Source organism: Pteropus vampyrus, unplaced genomic scaffold (assembly GCF_000151845.1).
Source record: "Pteropus vampyrus isolate Shadow unplaced genomic scaffold, Pvam_2.0 Scaffold117, whole genome shotgun sequence".
Taxonomy (NCBI): Eukaryota; Metazoa; Chordata; class Mammalia; order Chiroptera; family Pteropodidae; genus Pteropus; species Pteropus vampyrus.
The window spans coordinates 2510912-2529565 of record NW_011888898.1 but is presented as its reverse complement, the minus strand read 5'-3'; the positions used below and the strand labels follow the sequence as shown (position 1 = coordinate 2529565).

Sequence of the window (18654 nt, the reverse complement as noted above, 5' to 3'; positions counted from 1 at the left end):
GCTACAGGCTGGGGTGGCCCAGGCTTGGCCTCTTCCAGGCCTGGCTGGGCAGGGCTGCCCTCGCTGGCAGGCATTTTGGAAGCGGGTCAGACCTCGTGAGCACGCATTTCTCGGCGGCCTCACTCCCCACCAGACTGGTCTTAGCACAGGGAGCGTAAAATTGGAATCGGCTGGAGGAAGGGGATGGCAGGACTTTCTTCTGTGTTTTGCAACCAGATGTGCTGGCTAAACATGGCCTCCGAGCTCCAGGGCCGGAGCCCTGGTCAGGAGAAGCTTCTAGCCCATGTCGCCTTGTCCTCCCCCTGACTAAATACACACACGCACACACATATACGCACACGCACATACACACCCCTGATGTGGCTTATTCAGCCCCTTGGCTCTGCCCCTGCCAGAACCACAGGGCAGCAGCAGCACGACAACACCGCCATCTTGGGTCCGTCCAATGTCTTTTTGCTAAGGATGCATTGATTCTTTCATTCATTCATGCGTGCATTCATTCACGTGTGCATGCATTCATGCATTCACCAGCCAGCTGACCAGGCTCTGGTCTTGGCCGGTGCACAACACTGACTCAGCACCTGCTCGCTCAGAGCTGGCCTTGCAGAGGGAGGTGGACTGTGAATAAACACACAGGGAAGAAGTTCAGAGGGCGAAGAGGGCTAGGAAGACAGGAAGCAGCGGTTCCACAGCGGCTCAGGGGTTGCGTTCGATCGGGTGTTCAGGGAAGGCCTCCCTGTGGAGGGGACAGTCGATCCAGGGCCTGAAAGACGAGCAGCATCCGCCCCGTCAAGAGCGGACAGAAGGGCACCGCCAGCATGGAGAGAGCTGGTACAAAGGCCATGTGGAGAGTGAGGCCTGGAGAGAGCTGTGCGGCTTAGGGCAGGTGACCCAACCTCTCTGGGCCTTCGTTTCCCTCCTCTGCAAAACGGAGGCTAAAAATTCGGGTCCGTATGGGGAGGATATGGGAGGACACAAGTAGAGGCTTGACCAGGCCTGTCACTGTCATCGTCAGGGTTCCCGAAGGTGACCTCCCAGCTAAGTAGCCCCGACCTCTCCAGGAGCCCTTTGGTGGCAGCGATTGAGGGCCTGGCGTCTCTGCTGGCCGAGGGGGCCAGAAATGTGCCCCTGTGCTTGGCAGATGTGGCATGTCTGCTGTCTGCTTTCTCCGCCAGGCCTTCGTCAAGATGGTGGGGCGCCACGTCTCCTTCCTGGAAGACCACGTGCTTCAGGCTGAGAGGGACCACGGGGCCTTCTCACAGGCCCTGCGGAGGTGGCTGGGGTCCGCGGGGCTCCCCCGCTTCAGGACCGTGAGTATCTCCCCACCTCCCGCCTCCTCCTAGACCCTGGAGTGGGGAGAGGGGCTCAGGAAATGGGAGTTCAAAGGGCACATCTCATTTCTACAGACAGGAAATGGTGTCTGGCTGGCCAGAGGAGGGCTGGCCCGCATGGCTGGGCGTCTCGGTTTCTCCCTCGGGTGCCTCTTCTGACCCTGAGCTTTGAGCTTCAGTGCCATGACTGCTCGTTTATTCATCCCCCATTTATTGAGCGCCTGGGGTTTGCCAAACCCTGTGGTCCTTCTGGGATTAGCACAGTAAGCAGAAACAGACGCTATTCCCCTGTCCCTGCCCCACAAACCTGAGGACAGGCTCAGAGCAGCACCAGAATTCAGGCCAGGCCATCCTTCCCAAGGCGCGAGTCAGCCTCTAGCAGCCCAGAGGGGCCGGGGAGGGTGGACGGGGTCCAGCCTGCGTGTGGCCCGTTGTGACTTGCAAAGGCCTCTCCCGCCCACATCTCTGCTTTTCTGAGACCCTCCTTATGACCCCAGAAGAAAGGAAGGATCATTGTGTCCCTTTTACTGGCAGAAAAATTGAGGCCAGACTCAGCCTGCAATTAAGACCTTTAATATTTAAGACATATTTGTCTTTCTAACTTATCATGTGCTGGTCCCCTAGTCTAGGGGACATTGAGCCATGTCTGGAGACATTTGGTTGTCAACTGGAGATGAGGGGTGCTGCTGGTATCTAATGGGTAGAAACAAGGGATGCTGTGAAACATCCCGTAATGCCCAGGGCAGCCCCCACAACAGAAAATGATCTAAGCTCTCAGTGTCAGTAATGCTGGGTGTGAGATCCTGCCCTAGGCTGTATTTGATAATTATCACAACGGTTTATGTTAAGTTTGTTCTAAATGCTTTACGTACTGTTTTACATAGCATCTAATTCTCACACCAGTCTTTGGAAGAAAGTACTATTGTCATCAGCCCCGTTTTATAGCCGAGGAGACTGAGGCTCAGGGAGGTGAAGGGACTTGTCCGAGGTCACACAGCCTGATGTGATGAGGCTGGGTTGGAGCCCTGGGTGACCTGTCTCTGTGGCCTTGCCCCTCAGAGGAAAGGTGTCTGCCCGTCCAGCCACCCTGTCCTGCCTCCGGTGGAGTCTCACACTGTTCCTTGGGCTCTGTCTGGGGGTACCCCATCTCCTCCGTCGTCTCCGTCCCTCTCGCCTGCCCCTACGTCTCCACTTCGTGTTATCACAGAGACTCATTCATCGCGTAAGCGTTCCAGGCGCTGCTTCAGGCACTTCGCGTGCCCTGGCTCATTTGCCTTCCCCGGCCATCATGTGCACTGCATATTAGTGTCATCCCCATTCGACAGATGAGGAAGTGGAAGTTTGGAAGGATTCAGGGGGTGCAGTCTTGCAGCCCACGGGCAGAATTGGGCTCATGCGAACTCATTCTGTGCAGTCGGGCAATGTTATTTGAACGTGACTCGGGATGCCTGGCTAGGCATTCACTCCCCAGCCCCTGCCAGGACCCCTTGTTCCATCTTGTGCTATACCTGCCTGAGGCATGTGCTGCTCACCCGCCTGTGAGTGACTTGCCCAAGGCCAATAACAGCTGGACAGTGGCCCCATAGATCTCATGGTCTAGAAACTCCTATTGATCCTTCAGAGCCCGAGTTAATGCCGCCTCCTCTGAAAAGCCCTCCGGGATTGCCCCCTCTCCAGACAAATGCAAGCTTTCTGCATTCCAACAACTGTGAAGTCACAAGCTGCTTCCTTTGTCCTCCTCTCCCCCGAGTTGCGGTAAACTGTCCCTGGGTGTCTGGGAGTGCCCCAGTCACACAGTGCTGTGTCCACCGATGGCTTTAGAAGCATGTTGGGGGAGGAAGATTGGAGGTCCTTGGCTGCCGATAGCCTGTTGGATGATCTGCATAATTGTCCCCATGCAGTTGGCACTAGTGTCCCCAATGAGAGGCAGAGACTAAGGCCTGAAGAAGGAGAGTCACGTGTCTGAGGTCAGTGCTGGGGCTGGCGCCCCCGTGGGGCTTTGATACTGAGGAGCCCCCTCCTGCTCCTGCAGCAACGTCCCACCAGGGTGCGGCTGGGTGTGCCAGGACCTGCCCCTTCTCGTGTCTGCCAGACTCGGGGCCCCCAGGCCTCTCTGTGGCAACTTGTTCCAGGAAACGCATTGCAGCCAGGGATGGTGAGTCATCCTGCACCCCTGGCATGTTGATCTTGGCCCCAGAAGGGCTTTGTCTGGGGCAGACAGTGCAGGTGAGCGTGTATGCACACGCGCGTGTGCAGGCCCAAGGGTTCCCAGGGCTGTACCTACCCCCAGGGTGCAAGCTGAGGGGTCCTTATAGACTGATGGTCGTCACAGCTTGTGTTGGGTCCCTGACTGTGCAGACACCTCACATCCCACTCTGAGAGGTAGGTCTGGTCATTGTCCCTATTTTACAGATGGGTAAACTGAGGCATCAAAGGGTCAAGTTGCTCGCCCACCTGGAAGTGGTGGAGCTGGAATTTGAACCTGTAAGGCCTGGACCCAGAGACAGCACTCTGCCCTGCTTGGCTCTGCCCCGCTTGGCTCTGCCCCACTTGGCTCAGCTGGGTCTCTCTGCCTGGTTCTGACAACTGAAACTGCTGTCTGGGGGTCAGAGTCCTCGCGAAACGCCCAGATGGTTCTCTGTTCTTCCATCTGGATTTCCCTCAAGCCAGGATTTCACAGTGTCTCGAGTCAGTTCCCCTCGGTGCCTGCCCAAGGTGGACACTGCCACCCTGCTCAGAGAGCCCGCAGCAGCCCTCCTCCCCGCGGTAGTGGGCAGCTGCTCCTCGCAAGCCCAGATTCATCTCCGGCCCCACCCGCCCTCTAGGGGTCCTGTGGAGCGGAGGCTAGGGTGGGACATGGGCGCTGGAGCGTCACCTGGCACCATGTGCATGCCGGCAAGGGTTCCTGTCCCTGTGGGGTGAGCCTATGCCCCAAGAGAAATAGGCCACCCATCGCTGTCTCCCCCCATGGTCTTTCCAGAGTCGGGGGATGAGTGGGGACCACTTCATGGGATCTGGGAGGGAGCCCCTCAACCTTCACCCTGGAGCAGGGTGGGGGCCTTTGGGGGCGAGATGGGAGAAAATGGGTCCTTGCTTTTTCTAACTTCACCAGACTCTACCCTCTCTTCTTCCTCAGTCTGCGGACGTAGTGGGGGGGCCCAGGGCGGGCACAGAGCACCCGTCCCCACAGCACCAGGGACTCAGACCCGGCCCTACCCCTGTGACTAGGTGCTGGCCATGGCCTGGGCTGGTCCCAGGAGGCCTGAAGGCCTGGGGACAGCGGTGTGCCACCTCCTAACGAGCTCCGCCTGAAGCCCAGCCCTTTTGCCTCCGAGGTGAGCTGCCCGTGACGTCTGCGATCAGTCGTCTGCGGTCAGTCCACAGGCAGCGCCGGCCAGGTGCCCTGGGCCCTCAGCGCCCAGATACAAAAATGTGCGTGTTTTCACGCTACAGTGGATGTGTTTTCATGGTACAAAGGTCTGTGTTTTCACACCGCACAACGTGGCATAGAAGTTTTTGATTACACTTTTACATCGATCCTGATAATGTTCCAAGACGTTAACGAAGAACTGTGCTTCTCTTTCGCGTAGCATTTTTTAGCTGCGTGACCGTGGGCAGGTCGCAGAGCCGCCAGAAGCCTCAGATAGCCTCACTGCCGGTTCGCGGACGTGGGCACGATCACATGCTTGCTAGAAAACCGGTTTGTGTTTGATGCAAGGTGATGAGGGCCTCCGCCAAAGCAGTGGGAATAAAAAGGAAGAGAAAGATTCTAGACATCTCTGAAGGAGGGTTCTGAGCACTGGGGGGTCTGACAGGCCAGCTTTGCTTGTGGGTAATGTCGTGGTGCAGGACAGACTGCCCCATCGCTCAGCGGTGAGCAGGCGTCATGGCGATGGTGACATACAGCCAGCCCTGCAGTGCCAGGCACTGCTCTCAGCTCAGCATCCCATGGGCGAGGGGCTCTTTTTATCCCCATTTTATTGGTGAGCAAACTGAGGCACAGCCAGATTACACAAGGTCACACATTGGGCATGAGGATATGAACTCACATTCTTAACTCTGTCTCACGCTGCTGGGGACGGAGCTGTCATCTCTTCCCTCAGGAAGCTTGTGCCTAGTGAGAGAACACAGACCATGACCAAATCCTAAGAAAATGCAGCAGACAGTTGTTTCTAAAGGGGGCCCTGGCTGGCCGTGGCGGGAGAGGGGTCAGGGATGGCCTCTCAGGAAGGGCCATGGAAGCTGCGACCTGCATCGTAAACAAGGTGGCAGGAAGTCCAGCGTGGGTTGGTTGAGTGAGCGGTAGGGAGAGGGACGAGGGATGAGGTCGGGGCCAGATTGGGCGGGGCCTTGGGCCACACAGAGGAGTCGAAGACTGCTCTAAGGGTAATGGGGGGCGTGACTGGTCACATTTGCTTTGTCTGGAGCATTGCCAGGGCTGGTGCCCTGCCCTGAGCTAAGGCGGACGTTCAGGGTCGGCGACGTCTTGCTGAGTCTTGAACTCGAAAGCTGAGCAGGGTGCGTGGGCCCCCCAGGCTTGGGCTCAGTTGTTAGAAGTGCATTTCCTCAGCCTGGAAACACCTCGTTCTGTGCCCTGAGCAGACTGCAGTTCTCACCTCGCAGGGTCTCAGGGCCCTTGTCCAACTGGAAGAGAGAAAAGAGGCTCCAGGTTGGGGGGCCCAGGTCTCCTGGATGAGTATCTGGGTCCCAGAGACCCTGTATGAGGAGGCGCCTGCCAGCCCAGCGCCTGCACGCAGACGGCCCCGTGCATCTGGAGATCATCAGCCGTGTGCAGAAGTGAAAGCCTACGATGGAGCTCGAGTCATGCGGGCCGCCGGCCTGGGAAGGGCATGGGAGACCACATTAGGGTCACTGTGTCCCCTTGGCCTAGGCCCGGTCACGGCCCGGTGGCCGCTATGGGTGTGCTGCTGACCATGCCAGGCCCTCCCCTTGGTGCATATGCCCAGGGGTGCGTGTGCCCAAGGGCCCAGAGCGACCTCACTAATTTGTTGTAAACCACCGTTTTCTGCTGAGCCAAAACAGCTTGTTCACGAGGTGTCATTTTGATTAATTTTCCGATGGATGAGAGTGAGATGCTTTCCCAGGAAATCTCTTTGGCTAATAGCAAAACCACTTGGGGCCAAGGCCTGACACCCGCACAGAGCCGGGCTGACGAGGGAGTGTGTATGTCTCGTGGACTGGTTTTGGACCCGCCTAGCCACCCTGTTCACCCACAGATGCCCACAGGGCAATCCGGTGACATGAATGAGTGTACCACACTCATTCCAGGTGTAACACAGTAAGGAGTGGTGGGAACTCGGGCGAATTGCAAAGCCCAGGCCTCATCTAAAGGGGCGGACATGGCCCAGCAGCAGCCTTAAAGAAATGGGGACCAAGCGTAGCCAGATTTTCCTATTTAGGGGAGAAAGCTAGACATTTGGATTTTTCCTCCCCTAAATGTTAAACACTGTGAGGAAGATCGATAGCACCCAGCACACTCCTTAGCTCTGGATTTAGGCGGATGGTCTCTACCCCCACAGAGGCATTGGGGACCAAGGAAGATTAGAGAGGCAGCCCCTTCCCTGCTCGGTGCCAGCCCCCGCAGGAGCCTCCAGCTTTGGCAGCAGCATGACTAACAGCCAGTGGTTTTATTGAGCGTATACTATTACTCCAACTGTCGTACTTATAATGAGCAGGTACGTGAAGGGCTTTCAGAGCCTTGTCTCAACTTCCCATAACAACTCCAGAGGTAGATGTTATTATTCCGGTTCATGAGGATGGAGCCTGAGGCTCAGAGAGGGCTATTCACTTGCCCAGGGTCACATACCACAAGTGGCAGGTCCAGGCTTTGATCCTGCTTTGACCTTGTTCAGTGCGTCTCTCTCCTCCCCCTACGATCTTCCCAAGGGCAAGGTCCACAGCCTCAGGGACCAAGGCTGCAAACTGGAGATCCTTCGGCCAGATCTACCCCATCGACACGTGTTCTTAGGCCAGCTTTGGTATATGTATATATTTAATTTGAATTAGTTGCCCCAGCGTTTTAAAAATCAAATTTCTCGTAAGAATCTGTACTTCTGGCTCTTTAAAAAAAAGAAAAGAAAAACAGAAGTCTGAGACTCTGAGCAGCATCCCTGCCAAGCTGTCTCTGGCCCAAGTACCCATTCTCAGTCTCTGTCTGTGGGCAGTTGCGTTTCCTACCCAGGTCAAGCACCCAGTAGGTATGCAGTAAATAGGAATCAGTGGATGTCTGCGGGATTCCATGGCCCTGATGGCCACCCTAGATGTCTCCGGAGGCCGTCTCCGGGCCATGGAGAACTGGGATGGAGGGAGTGTCCCTGCCTGCCTCTCTCCTGGCAGCTTGGGGCAGCCTCCTGGGCTTGCATGGAGGTAATGGAGACTGTGGGTGAAACTGCCCTGCCCAGGCTGGCCTGCAGGAGTCGTCAGTGCCAGGCTTGGCGTCTCCTCCCCTCCTCCTCCTCCGTGCCCCCCCAGCTCCCTCCCCACCCCGCCCAGCCCAGTGGAGAGGGAGGGAGGGCCAGAGGCTCTGCCGGGCTGGGCTGCCTCCCCCTCCCTCTGCCCAGTCCCCCTAGAGGGTCACTCCCGGAAGGAGGCAGGCCGGGCTGGGGCTTTATCTCCGTGGTGGAGGCCAGCAAGGCACCAACACAAAGAAGGCAGAGGAGGTTCCATTGCGCCTTCTCCTTCTGCCCCCGTCATCCCTTGCGGTAAAATGCAACATGAGCAGATGGCAAATATTAGCACGACAATGGAGGAGAGGGGTGCAGGTCCCCAGCGCCCGCCAGCCCCCTACCGAGCTGGCTCCCAGGCTTCTCGCACATTAATGGGTTTGTCTGGCTCTGGATATTTGGTGGTATGCGTGCTGGGGAGGGACAGAGGGCTCCTGGCTGGCTGGTTTGGGAACCAGAGTTTTGTTTTAAGCATTGCATTCTTGTTGAGATTTTGAGGGTGCGTGGGGAGGAAGTTCCTTTTGATGATGAGGGGTTTTTATTTTGAGGGGGAGCTATTTGTCGAGGCCTTCATGGGAGCACCCCAGCCTCTCCCTGGTTGGTGAGACACACCCAACGTGTCTTTTCCCAAACACCGCTACCATCAGCGGCATCACTGTGACAGCAGCATCCTTAGACCAAGTTCTGCCATCTCCGGAGCTAGCGGCCTTTGTACCTGCTGGTTCCCCCGACCGGAATACCCTTCCTGCTCCCTGCCTGGTAATGTTTATTCATTGTTCAAGGCCAAGTCAGAGAAACGTTGCCACCTCTGGGAAGCCACCTGATTCCCCAGGGAACTTTCCTCTGGGCTCCCCTAACCCCCTGCTCCTTCCCCTGTGGACACGGACGGCACCTTGGGGAGTTGCTGTGTCTTCACCCGTTTCCACCAAACTGAGAGTCTCTCAGGAGTAGGTGGGGACTCTTAACCTTTGATGTCATATTTACGTGATGCCAGCAGCCAGAGTTTCCGGGGCTCTTGTTTGGGTCAGCACGAGCCGGCGCTGCACGTGCCCGAGCTTGGCTCATCCTCATGCCCGCCTGTTACGTAGGCCCTTTTTCCATTCCCACTTCACAGATGAGGAAGCTGAGGCTCACAGAAGTTAGGACATTTTAGCTTGGGCAGTGACATGCTCGGTGCGTATTGAGACTTGGTACATGGGAGCTGTTAGTAATAACGGTTGTGAATCGGGCACCAAAGGATGAAGAAATGATCACACTGGGTCCGTGCCTGAGCTCCTGGTCTTCCCAGAAAGGAAAACCCACAGGCAGGTACAATTAGCCGGTAATTATAAGGAGGGCCGTGTGCTTCTGACTTCCTGTGTATGACAGAAAAAGGGGAAAGAGAGGTCAGGGGAAGTCACCGATATAGGCGAGGAAAGGAATTTGGGAGGGGACGGCGTGGTGTGCTGTGTGGCAGTGGCTTGGCACCAGCTTGTGCAGCGTTCCTGAGTGAGGGTGGGCTGGGCAGAGGTTGAGCCGCAGCGGTCGGCCATCGCGGGCTCTGAGGTGACGTGATGAGCGGAGGTCGTGGCCTTCATTTGTGCAGATGCCTCGGTGATGCCTGCAGTGCGGGTCGTGGCATCTGGAGAAAGTGCGTGTGATCCTTTTGATGTCCAAGGAGCCCGGAAAGCTCTTGAACTTGGTTCTGTCCATGGTCAGCTTTCTGCAGGGAAAATAAACCACGTCTCATTAAGCAGCGAGTTCATCCGGGTGGCCTGTTCCGGCAGATACCGTCACACCTTGTCACGTTGCCAGATCTGAAGTCAAGGCCAAAGTTCTTGTTCCTTGGAGGATCCTAATAACTAACCTGGGAACCCAGTCAGAGTGGGGTAATGCTAGCTTCTAAGAGGAGCGAGGAGCTGGGGCAGGGAGGGGGCTGCGTCAGGGCTGGGCCTCACCGAGCGCCCCTTGGGAGGTGCCTCCTGTGAGTCGGGTTGGGGATCTCAGCATTGTGGCCCCAGGTCTGCCTTTTCTTTTCCTGTCTCTGGCAGCTCTTTGCTGTCCTGGACCTGGCTCCAGAGGCATTGAGCGATGGCCCAAAGAGTGTGTTTAGGGGCTGAGGTGGCCAGGAGGGGCTCAAATGGCACGAGTCATTGCTACGAGAGAAATGGGAGGCCACAGGCTGCTCATGGCACTGGCTGCCAGTGTCTCTGTGCCCAGTGCAGCCTCCTGTAACCTGTCACTGTCTGGCCAGCAGGCATTTACTGAGCACCTACTGTGAACTAAGCACCCTAATTGATAGATGAGTCATGCCTCTTAGTGGCTGAGAGATGTCCTGGCACTTAATATTTTTGCGGATCCTTGTGATTAAAAATCAAAGCAGTAGTAAAATTGGCTCCCACAATTGTGATTTAATTTAAATGTTCATGTTTTGGAACTGAATGCATTAAATACTAAAAATGTAATGTTATAAAATTGTACACTTGGGCTGTTTGCAAGCTAATGATGGCGTTTAAAAAGAATATGAATTCAGGGGGCCATCGTGATCATGGAATTAGCCAGCATTCATTGAGCACTTACTGTTTTCTAAGCACTTTGCAGTTACACGGGCAAAACACCCTGTGTTTTGCAGTTACACGGGCAAAACACCCTGTGTTTTCTCCGGATGAGAAAACCAAGCCACAGAGAGACTAAGTGCCTTGGCCAAAGTCACACACCAGAAAGGGGGACGACTGCTGTCTGAGGGGTTTGGAAATGGGACACGGTTTACTGTACCGGATGAAAGGGCCCTGCTCTCTGTGCTGGCAGCAACACGTGGGCTTTGGAGGGGATGTCACGAGTTCAAATCTGAGGACCTCTGTGAACCCCACCTCTATCCTTACCCTCATTCCCATAAACAGCATGAGCCACACTTGTTTTGGGGGAGTAAATAGGCAGATAGTGGGGACCACCGAAAGCTTGGCCCCTGTACCCCCCAGAAGCACCAGAGAGTGAGCACAGCCTCCACCCCAACTCCTGTTTCGGGTTGTCTTGGGGTGGGGGTGGGGCAGGCAGCATGGCCTGGCCAGCAGGGTCCTGTCATGGGCTCCTCTCCCTTTGTACCTTGGGCTTTTTTCCCCTGGAGACCTTGGGATCTTGTGCCTGGAGACAGCTGTGCCCATCCCACTCTGCGCGAACACACCACCTCCCCGCCCTACCCCACGTCCACCTTCAAGTTGTCCTTGGCTGCTCCAGGAGCCGTCATACCTGTGACCCCAGGGCTTTACCTCTCCTTCCCCAGCCCCTGGGCTGGGCTTAACTCCCTCAATGTCAAATATCCACCCACCTCCCGCTTTTTTTGTTCATTCATTCATTCATTCATTCATTTATTCATTCGACCAGTATTTATCATGCGCTCACCTGTATGAGCTGGGAGCTGTTTCAGATCCTCAGAACCCGGGGGTTTCAGATGTTAGTCTAGTGTAATCTATAATGTGCCCCACGGGAGAGAGGGACATGAAGGGCAGGGAGATGTGTGCCTGGGGGTGGGGGAGGGGGTCAGGGAAGCCCGGCACCCTGGAGGGAGGAGAGTATGCAGGTGGCTGGGCCAGCTGAAGGAGCATGAGGCCTGAGCATGCAGCCTGTTGGAGCTGGAGGTAAAGGTTGGGGGAGAGGATGGAGCAGGTCGTGGGGCCACCGTGGAGGACTTTGAGACATGCTCTGCCCTGCATCTGCCACATGAAGGAAGATGCTGGGTGTGTAAGTAAGGGTGCAGGTTAGGAGGTTAGAGATGCTGGGATGGTCCAGGGAGAGATGCTGGTGGCCTGGACTAGGGTGGCCAGGGTGGAGGTGGGAAAACAGGGTCCATTCTGTGTGTGTGTGTGTGTGTGTGTGTGTGTGAGATTGAAATTCTTTGTTGAGATCATTGTAGATTCATATGCAGTTATAAGAAATAGTATGGAGAGATCCCTTGCACGTTTTGCACCGGCTCACATTTTGCAGAACCGCAGCACGATGTGACCACCGGGCTGTTGACACGGATACAGTCGCCGCTCCTACCCCGACCTCCCCGTCCCACCTGGACTCATTCGTGTGTGTCGAATCAGTTCTGCGCTCGGGCGTTTCCGCTTTCGCCTTCTCCCCCCTTGCCCAACCGCTGGCAATTGCTAATCTGCCCTCCGTTTCTAAAATTTAGCTTTCGAAAATGTTCTATAAATGGAATCCTACAGCATGTAACCTTTTGGGATTGGCTTTTCTTGTGTGGCATAATTCCCTGGAGATCCATCCAAGTTGCTGCGTGAGTGCTGAGGGTCCATCTGGATGCGTTTGCATGTGGACCCCCAGTTGGCGAATCGAGGGTGGGGTTCAGGGCCAGAGGCGCTGAACGAGGCTGAACGAGCTCGTCCAGGGAGGCAGAGGGGCTCTCGGTCGATGTCCAGCATGTATTGATTAAGCATCTTCTATATGCCAGGCGCCGTTTGAGGCACAGGAGAAACAGCCATGAATGACATGGAGAAGGTCTCTGCTGGTGGCACAAGGCCGACAAGGGGCTGGAGCCGGGGTGGGCGGAAGGGGAGCATGCTCAGCCCCTGTCTGTCTTCCTCTCCTCTCTTTGCAACCATAGAGGACTGAGACCAGCAGGGGGGAGGCCAGGCGAGGCCAGTGGCAGGCCCTGGGGTGGAGCTTCAGACCAGAGGTTTCCAGGAGTCCCGAATAAGCGTTGCCCTTAAGGGAAGATGGTGTCCATTCCACAGGGCCTGACCCGTCTTCCGAGGCGGCCTTTGTCCTCTAAGAGTATTATTTCTCTGATGGGTTTGGCAGGTGGAGGAAGGGGAAGGAGGGTGGTTTTTCGTGTCCTGGCCGGGCCCAGTGACCTGGCTTGAATTTGGGGAGGCCCTGACTCCACACTGCCATCACAGTCTCCGCGTCCCCAGCCTGCGCCCCGCCCTCCGTTCCCGCCACCCCCCGTCTGGCCCGCCTCCCGTTTACGTCGGAGCCGCTCGGCCCTTTCTTCCCGTTCTCTCTCATTTCCTCGGTTTTCCCTCCTCATCCGTCCATCTCCATTCCCCCTCTCTCTTCCCCACGTTCCCCCTCATCCCCATCTCTGTCCTCTCTCTGAGCGCCCCTCGTCTTGTTCCCAGTTCCCCCCACCTCGTTTTGTTCTCTGTCCCCGTCCGTCCCGCCTCCGTCCGTCCATCCGTCTGCGTCTCCTTCCCCTCCCTCTGCTTCTCTCCGCCCTCCGCCCCCGCCCCCGCCCCCGCCGTGCCCTCTCCAGCTCCCCCTCCTCCCTCTCGCTCTCGACTCTTCAGACGGTCAAAAACCATCCCATCGACTCTCAGGAGCCCGAGGGATAAAATGTCCCCATAGGACCAGGACAGCACATGAAGGAAGTTCTTGCGAAAGGGTGTCTGCGACAAGCGCCCGGGGCCTCTGGTGAAGGACAAGGCCGTGGGGATCAAATCATTGTGGCGACAGTGACCGTCGGAGACTCACAGGCCAGCCTGCAGGTCACGCGGTGGAGAAGGCCAGGCCTGGCGGATCCCAGACGGGAGCTCTGAGGACACCTGTGTCCGAGAAGAGGCGTCCAAGGCCACCTGGACACCTGGAATGGGGGAGAAGGGGCACAGGTGCCAGTCTGGGCCTTGCCCCTGAAGCAGATCCCTTTAGCGGTCAGGAGATGGCTGCCCAGCCCAGGGGAAGGCTCTTCCCCTCGGCTGGGCAGCAGCGTGGGGCGGGTCTGTAGGCAGCGCCTTATCACCTGTGGTTCTGATAGATGCCTCTGTTTTTGCCTTAATGGCTTGTTTATTTAATGGAGAACAGCTGCCCCCATTAGGGACCCCGACAAAATGGTCCATAGTGCCTGTGTTTGCCTTCTGCTTCCCAGAGCTAATGGGTGCTATTTTCAACTCTTTTGTGGAACCGACCGCCTTTGCGGCCAGCCCACGAAACCTCTGAGGAGTCAGTGTGTTGATAACCAGCATCAGAGTGAGAAATGTGCAGCTCCGCTGTGACAGCAGCCAGCTGCTGGACCTTAGGCAGCTGCCGCTGTGGGCTCGAGGACACATCTGGAGGTGGGACCCTGGCAGCAGGGTTCCTGGGCAGAGCCGTGCCTCCGTGGCGAGGTGGCGCATCTCCATTTGACAGGGACGCCGCTGCACCGAGCAGGCCACTGGGCGTGGGTGGCTGGCTTGTCCCAGTGCTGGGAAAGACTCCCCGCCTCCCCTGCCCTACACCCAGACAGGGTCAGGGGCGGCTCCAGCCTGGTCCGCCTGCTGATGTCCCCTCTCCCCGCCAATTCCACGCCTGCTCCCACCGCCCAGCTTTGCCCCAGGGGGTTTTCTCAGCCGGGAGCACTGGCCGCATGCTGTCCGTGAGCCACCACGGGTGACCTTTCTGAGTCATGGTGCCGGATGGGGCATTCCCACCCAGGAAGCACACAGGGCCCCGTTTGAGGTCCGGCTCTGTCGTCACCAGCAGCTACGGACTTTGCAGGGCCCGGTGCGGGATGAAAACACGAGGCCCCTTTGTCAAAGTGTATGAAGAAGTTTTCAAGACAGTGACCGCGGAGCATTGGACCAAGCGTTAGGCCTGTGTGGCTGACTACATAGGCCACACGCCCACGAAGCCGGCTCCGTCACTTGCAAGTGTCATGCTTTGAGCGAGTTCCAAGCCTACCGAACCTTTTGCAGTCACATCCTCTGCATAGGATGGTCATGAGCAGTCACTGAGGTCATATAAGATTCAGCTGCCCTTATTATTGTCGAGGACGCTGATGTTTCTTTAGTGCCTCGTTATCCGTGGTGTTCCTTCAGCGCTCTGTATGTGCCGCCGTAGAGATGCATTATTTACTTATTTTTAAATGACCTTTGTGTTCCGGATAACGTTAGATGGGCAGAGAACTTGTAAAGACAGTACAGTGTCCCTGGGTCCCTTACTCCATTCCCACCATGGTCGTCACCTCTCGTCACCACGGCACGGTTGTCAAAGCCCAGACACCAGCTGGTCCGGTACAGTCACCAGACTCCGCACTTTGGGTTTCGCCAGAGTTGTCGTTCTCACCCATTGTCTGTTGCAGGCTCCCGTCCAGGGCAGCGCACCGCTTTTAGTGCGGGCTTTATTTTTAACGTGACCTCGTGTCTCCAACAGAGGGTCACAGACCTGGACAGGGCAGGGACGCCGACCTTGAGCCAGCCAGGGACGCCGGAATGCAGGTGCCCTCATCAGGAGTTAACGACTGTCATCGTCGGTCTTGGGCTCCTGGGCCTGACTTGGCGAGAGGCCAGCCCCAGACCCTTCCTGTCCCATGTCTCATTGGCTGAGCGTCTCCTGTGCACCAGACTTGGGCTGCCACCGAGGCTGTGGCTCTGAAGACTGACATGGTCCCCGTCCCCGTGGAGCTCAGCCTGGTGGGGAGTCTGGTGGTAACCATGGAAAAAGGTAAAGGGAATATGCTTTACAGAGCTGCAGCGAGGGAGGGAAGGTGACATCGATGACTGGGGGTCCCTTAGAAGGGTCTGAAGGAAGAACCAGCACTAGGAGACCTGGTGGAAAAGCCTTGAGAGGGGACAGCAGGCAGAAAGGTCCCGAGTCAGGACAGACCCTGCTGAGGTCCAGGCTCTGGGCTGGAGGGTTGTGAGTGACAGGAAGCGACAGACCAAGTTTGGAGATCAGGCCGGGTCGTGTGGATCTGGGGTCAAAAACTCCCAGCTCTACGGGGCCAGGCAGGTGGCAGAAATGAGTGACATGGCCGGGGGACACGCAGACGAGAGCACACATTCCCTTCCAAGGGCAGCCGGCGCTCAGTGCTGGCTTGTCATCGCCCAGTGTGCCAGGGCTTCAGATTTGTAAAGAGAAGCTTGAAATCCATTTTTCAAAAAGAAATGGCCTTTAATGAAAAAATATGAGAACAAAACAACCAAACAAATAAGAGCGACAATATTAGTAAAGAAACCCAGCCTAGCGGAGGCCACGCGGGACGCATCTGTGGTCTGGGTTTGGCCTGAGGACTGCCCATTGGTGACCGTGGTGACAGGGCCCGATGGCCACATCCAGGAGTCAGATTTTGTTCTCACTGCCGTGAGGTGCTTAGTGGAGGATCCAGTTTGTTTTTTAGGACAGTCCCTCAGGCTGCCGTGTGGAGATCGAGGGCAGGAGCAGCGGCTGGAGGAGGGACAGATGGTGGCAGTTGTGTTGGGGAAGAATTAGCAGACGGGACTGAGCACGGGCTGGATGTTGCAGCGGGGAGTCGAAGGGTCCAATTTGAAGAGCCTGGGTGGATAAAGGTTCTGGTTAGCAGGTGGGCCTGCAGTGACTCACTTAACCCATGGAAGCCTCAGTCTCCGCCTCTGTAAGAGGGCTTGTGTTTGGGTCTCTGGAACGTAGCAGGTGCTGAATTATAAATATTCATGTAAAACATATTTGTATCTTGTTTGTAATCAGACCATTACAACCAGTAGCCCTGTGATGAGAAACAAAGCCCAGGTGCCTTCGTATTCAAACAGGATGACTCAGTACGAACCATCAGCTAGAGGAGGGGCGTAGGACCCCAACTCCAGGGGGTGGGCTGGGAGGGCAGAGGGGCTGGAGGGAGGAGGGGCCAAGGTTGGGAGATCAGACTCTGGTTAGAAGCTGGGCCCCCAGTGAGATCTGGTTCCGGAGGGGGCCGTGCCATGACTCCCCATACCTGGCGGTCCCGTTTCTCCCCGCTGACTGTGTGTGAACTGGGATTTAGTAGCCAGTATCTTGGCAGAACTTTCAGGGCTCCTCCTCTGCTGGTTTCCATGTTAACGCTTTTCCTCCAGCTAAAAGCAGAATCCACAGGGATCCAAGAACCTTCTAGAGCGGCTGCCAGGGTCAGCATCACCTATACCGAGATTGCACCAGCTTGTCCTGGCTGCTAGGGTCCTCCTGGGCAGGGCTGCCTGCTCTAAGAGTCTCCATCTCTGCTCCTGTCACCAGGGCCTTAGCCTCCCACTGCCACCAGCTTCCGTAGTCCCTAGGCTGGTAGAGGCTGGGCCCAGGCGGGGTCAGGGGCTGTGGGAGGAAGGGGACTGTGCAGGCGCAGTGAGGCTGGCCAGCCCAGCCCTGCAGGCAGGACTGGACACGCAGGGGCTGCTTACAGAGGAATGGGAGGGGCTCTGCCCACAGCTGGCAGAGCATTCTGGAAGACAGTGGGCCCTGGAGCAGACACAAGGGGCGGGGGGCCTGGGGGCGGGTGTCGGGCAGCCAGGTGTGGCCTGAGGTGCAGAAAGCCCTGAAGCGGGACCGAGAAGGGACCAAGGGCGAAGGTCGTTTGGGCTGCCCCTCATGCGGGGCAGGTGCCAGGAGCTCAGAAGAGCCAGTGTGAGTCCCAGCTCTGTCTTTTACCAGCTGTGTGGCCCTGGGCACAGACCTACCCTGTCCTCTCTCAGTCTTTTTCTCTTCCATCAAATGGGCACCATCGCAGGACCTGCCTCCTAGGCTCTTGTGGGCACAGAGGAGACCGTGAGTAAAGGCAGCAGCCTCTGGTTTGGGCGGTGACCCCAGGCTGACAGTTCTCTCCCAGGGCACGGGACTGGAAGCAAAGCCTTCTCCATCTGGCTCCTTGATAGCCCATGGAGACTTGTCTGAGCGATGAGATGTGAGCCTGGAGCCAGCTCAGATGCCCGCAGGTCATGTGGACGAATGAGTCAGGCTGGGTGGGGTCGGTGGAAAACTGGACAGCACGTGCCCTATCTAGAGGGGCAGCTCTCTGTACCCTGCAGGGATGTGGGTCCAGTGTGGCCAGATGGCTCTGTCGTTCGGGAGAAATAGGAGCTCAATATTTATTTGAAACATCCCAGTACCTCCATGTTGGCAGCTAACTCATTTTTAAATTTATATCAGCCGAACCTGTCATGTCTGTGGGCCAGATGCTAACCAGAGGCCACCAGTTTGCGATCTCTGAGGAGGCTGGAAGAGGGGATCGTGAGGGCCCGAGGTTGGAAAGCCGATACTGAAGGGACATCCTGGGTCCTGGCCACCAGGACATCCTAGGTCCAGCTCACCCCCCAGCCCGGCTCAGCCCTGGGACCACCTGTGTCCTGGCTTGGAGCTGGGGCAGCACGGAGCCTGGAGCTGCTCTGCCAGCTCCCAGCTGGGCGATCTTGGGCAAGGGCCTCTCTGAGCCTCAGTTTCCTTTTCTGCAAAACGTAATTATGGACACGGGTATCTCTCGGTGGCTGTGAGGATGAGTGGGCTGTGGGCCTGCAAGTCCATCATGGGCTGAGCGCTCAGGAAGGGCTCACCACTCAGTCACTGCGGTTGAATGAAGGGAGGCTGGGGGCTTGGTCTGTGCAGGTAGCCAGCGCTGTTTGTTTTGTTTGCCTTCCCCCACCCAGTCAATGTTTTTATTTTAGAGTTAGAGACAAGTAGCTACGATGATACAGAGAGTCCCCGTACACCCCTCACCCAGGCTCCCCTACTGTTAATGTCTTATTTTACTATGGTGCGTTGTCACAGCTAAGGGCCCGACAGCAATACATCGCTATTAATTACCTCCAGTTTATTCAGATTTCCCTAGTTTTTCTCTAGCGTTCCTTTCCGTTCCAGGATTGCCTCCAGGATACCAACCGTATTATATTTAGTCATCGTGTCTCCCAGCCACCTCTGGTCTATGACAGCTCCTCAGACTTACCTTGTTTTTGATGACCTTGACAGTTTTGAAAATGTAGGTGTTTTGTACAATAGCCCTGACTAGGGCTGATCCGATGTTTTCCTTGTGGTCAGACTGGCGTTATGGGTTTTGGGGAGGAATACCACAGAGGTGAAATGCCTTTCTCATGACATCATATCCAGGGGACATGCTGTCAACAAGAGGTCTCACCAACGAAACCCTGCCCACCTGGCTGCGGAAGCGCTGGCTCCCCCCACCCCCTTCCCAC

General features: G+C 56.6%; 1 protein-coding gene across 10 annotated transcripts in view; it reads left to right on the top strand.

Annotated features, from left to right (window-relative positions):
* BCAS4 (breast carcinoma amplified sequence 4) overlaps positions 1-18654 on the top strand; it is a 56190-nt gene that overhangs the window by 29707 nt on the left and 7829 nt on the right. For 5 of the 10 annotated variants that reach the window (XM_023534071.1, XM_023534063.1, XM_023534070.1 and 2 more), the window contains 3 exons: positions 1176-1310; positions 3364-3486; positions 3744-4583. In XM_023534071.1, coding sequence (XP_023389839.1) covers positions 1176-1310; positions 3364-3486; positions 3744-3914 — 429 coding nt within the window. In that variant the 3' untranslated portion in view covers positions 3915-4583. Of the gene's footprint in view, positions 1-1175; positions 1311-3363; positions 3487-3743; positions 4667-4921; positions 10392-18654 lie in introns of those variants that run through there. The other 5 variants (XM_023534068.1, XM_011365976.2, XM_023534064.1 and 2 more) reach the window with 4 other exon arrangements.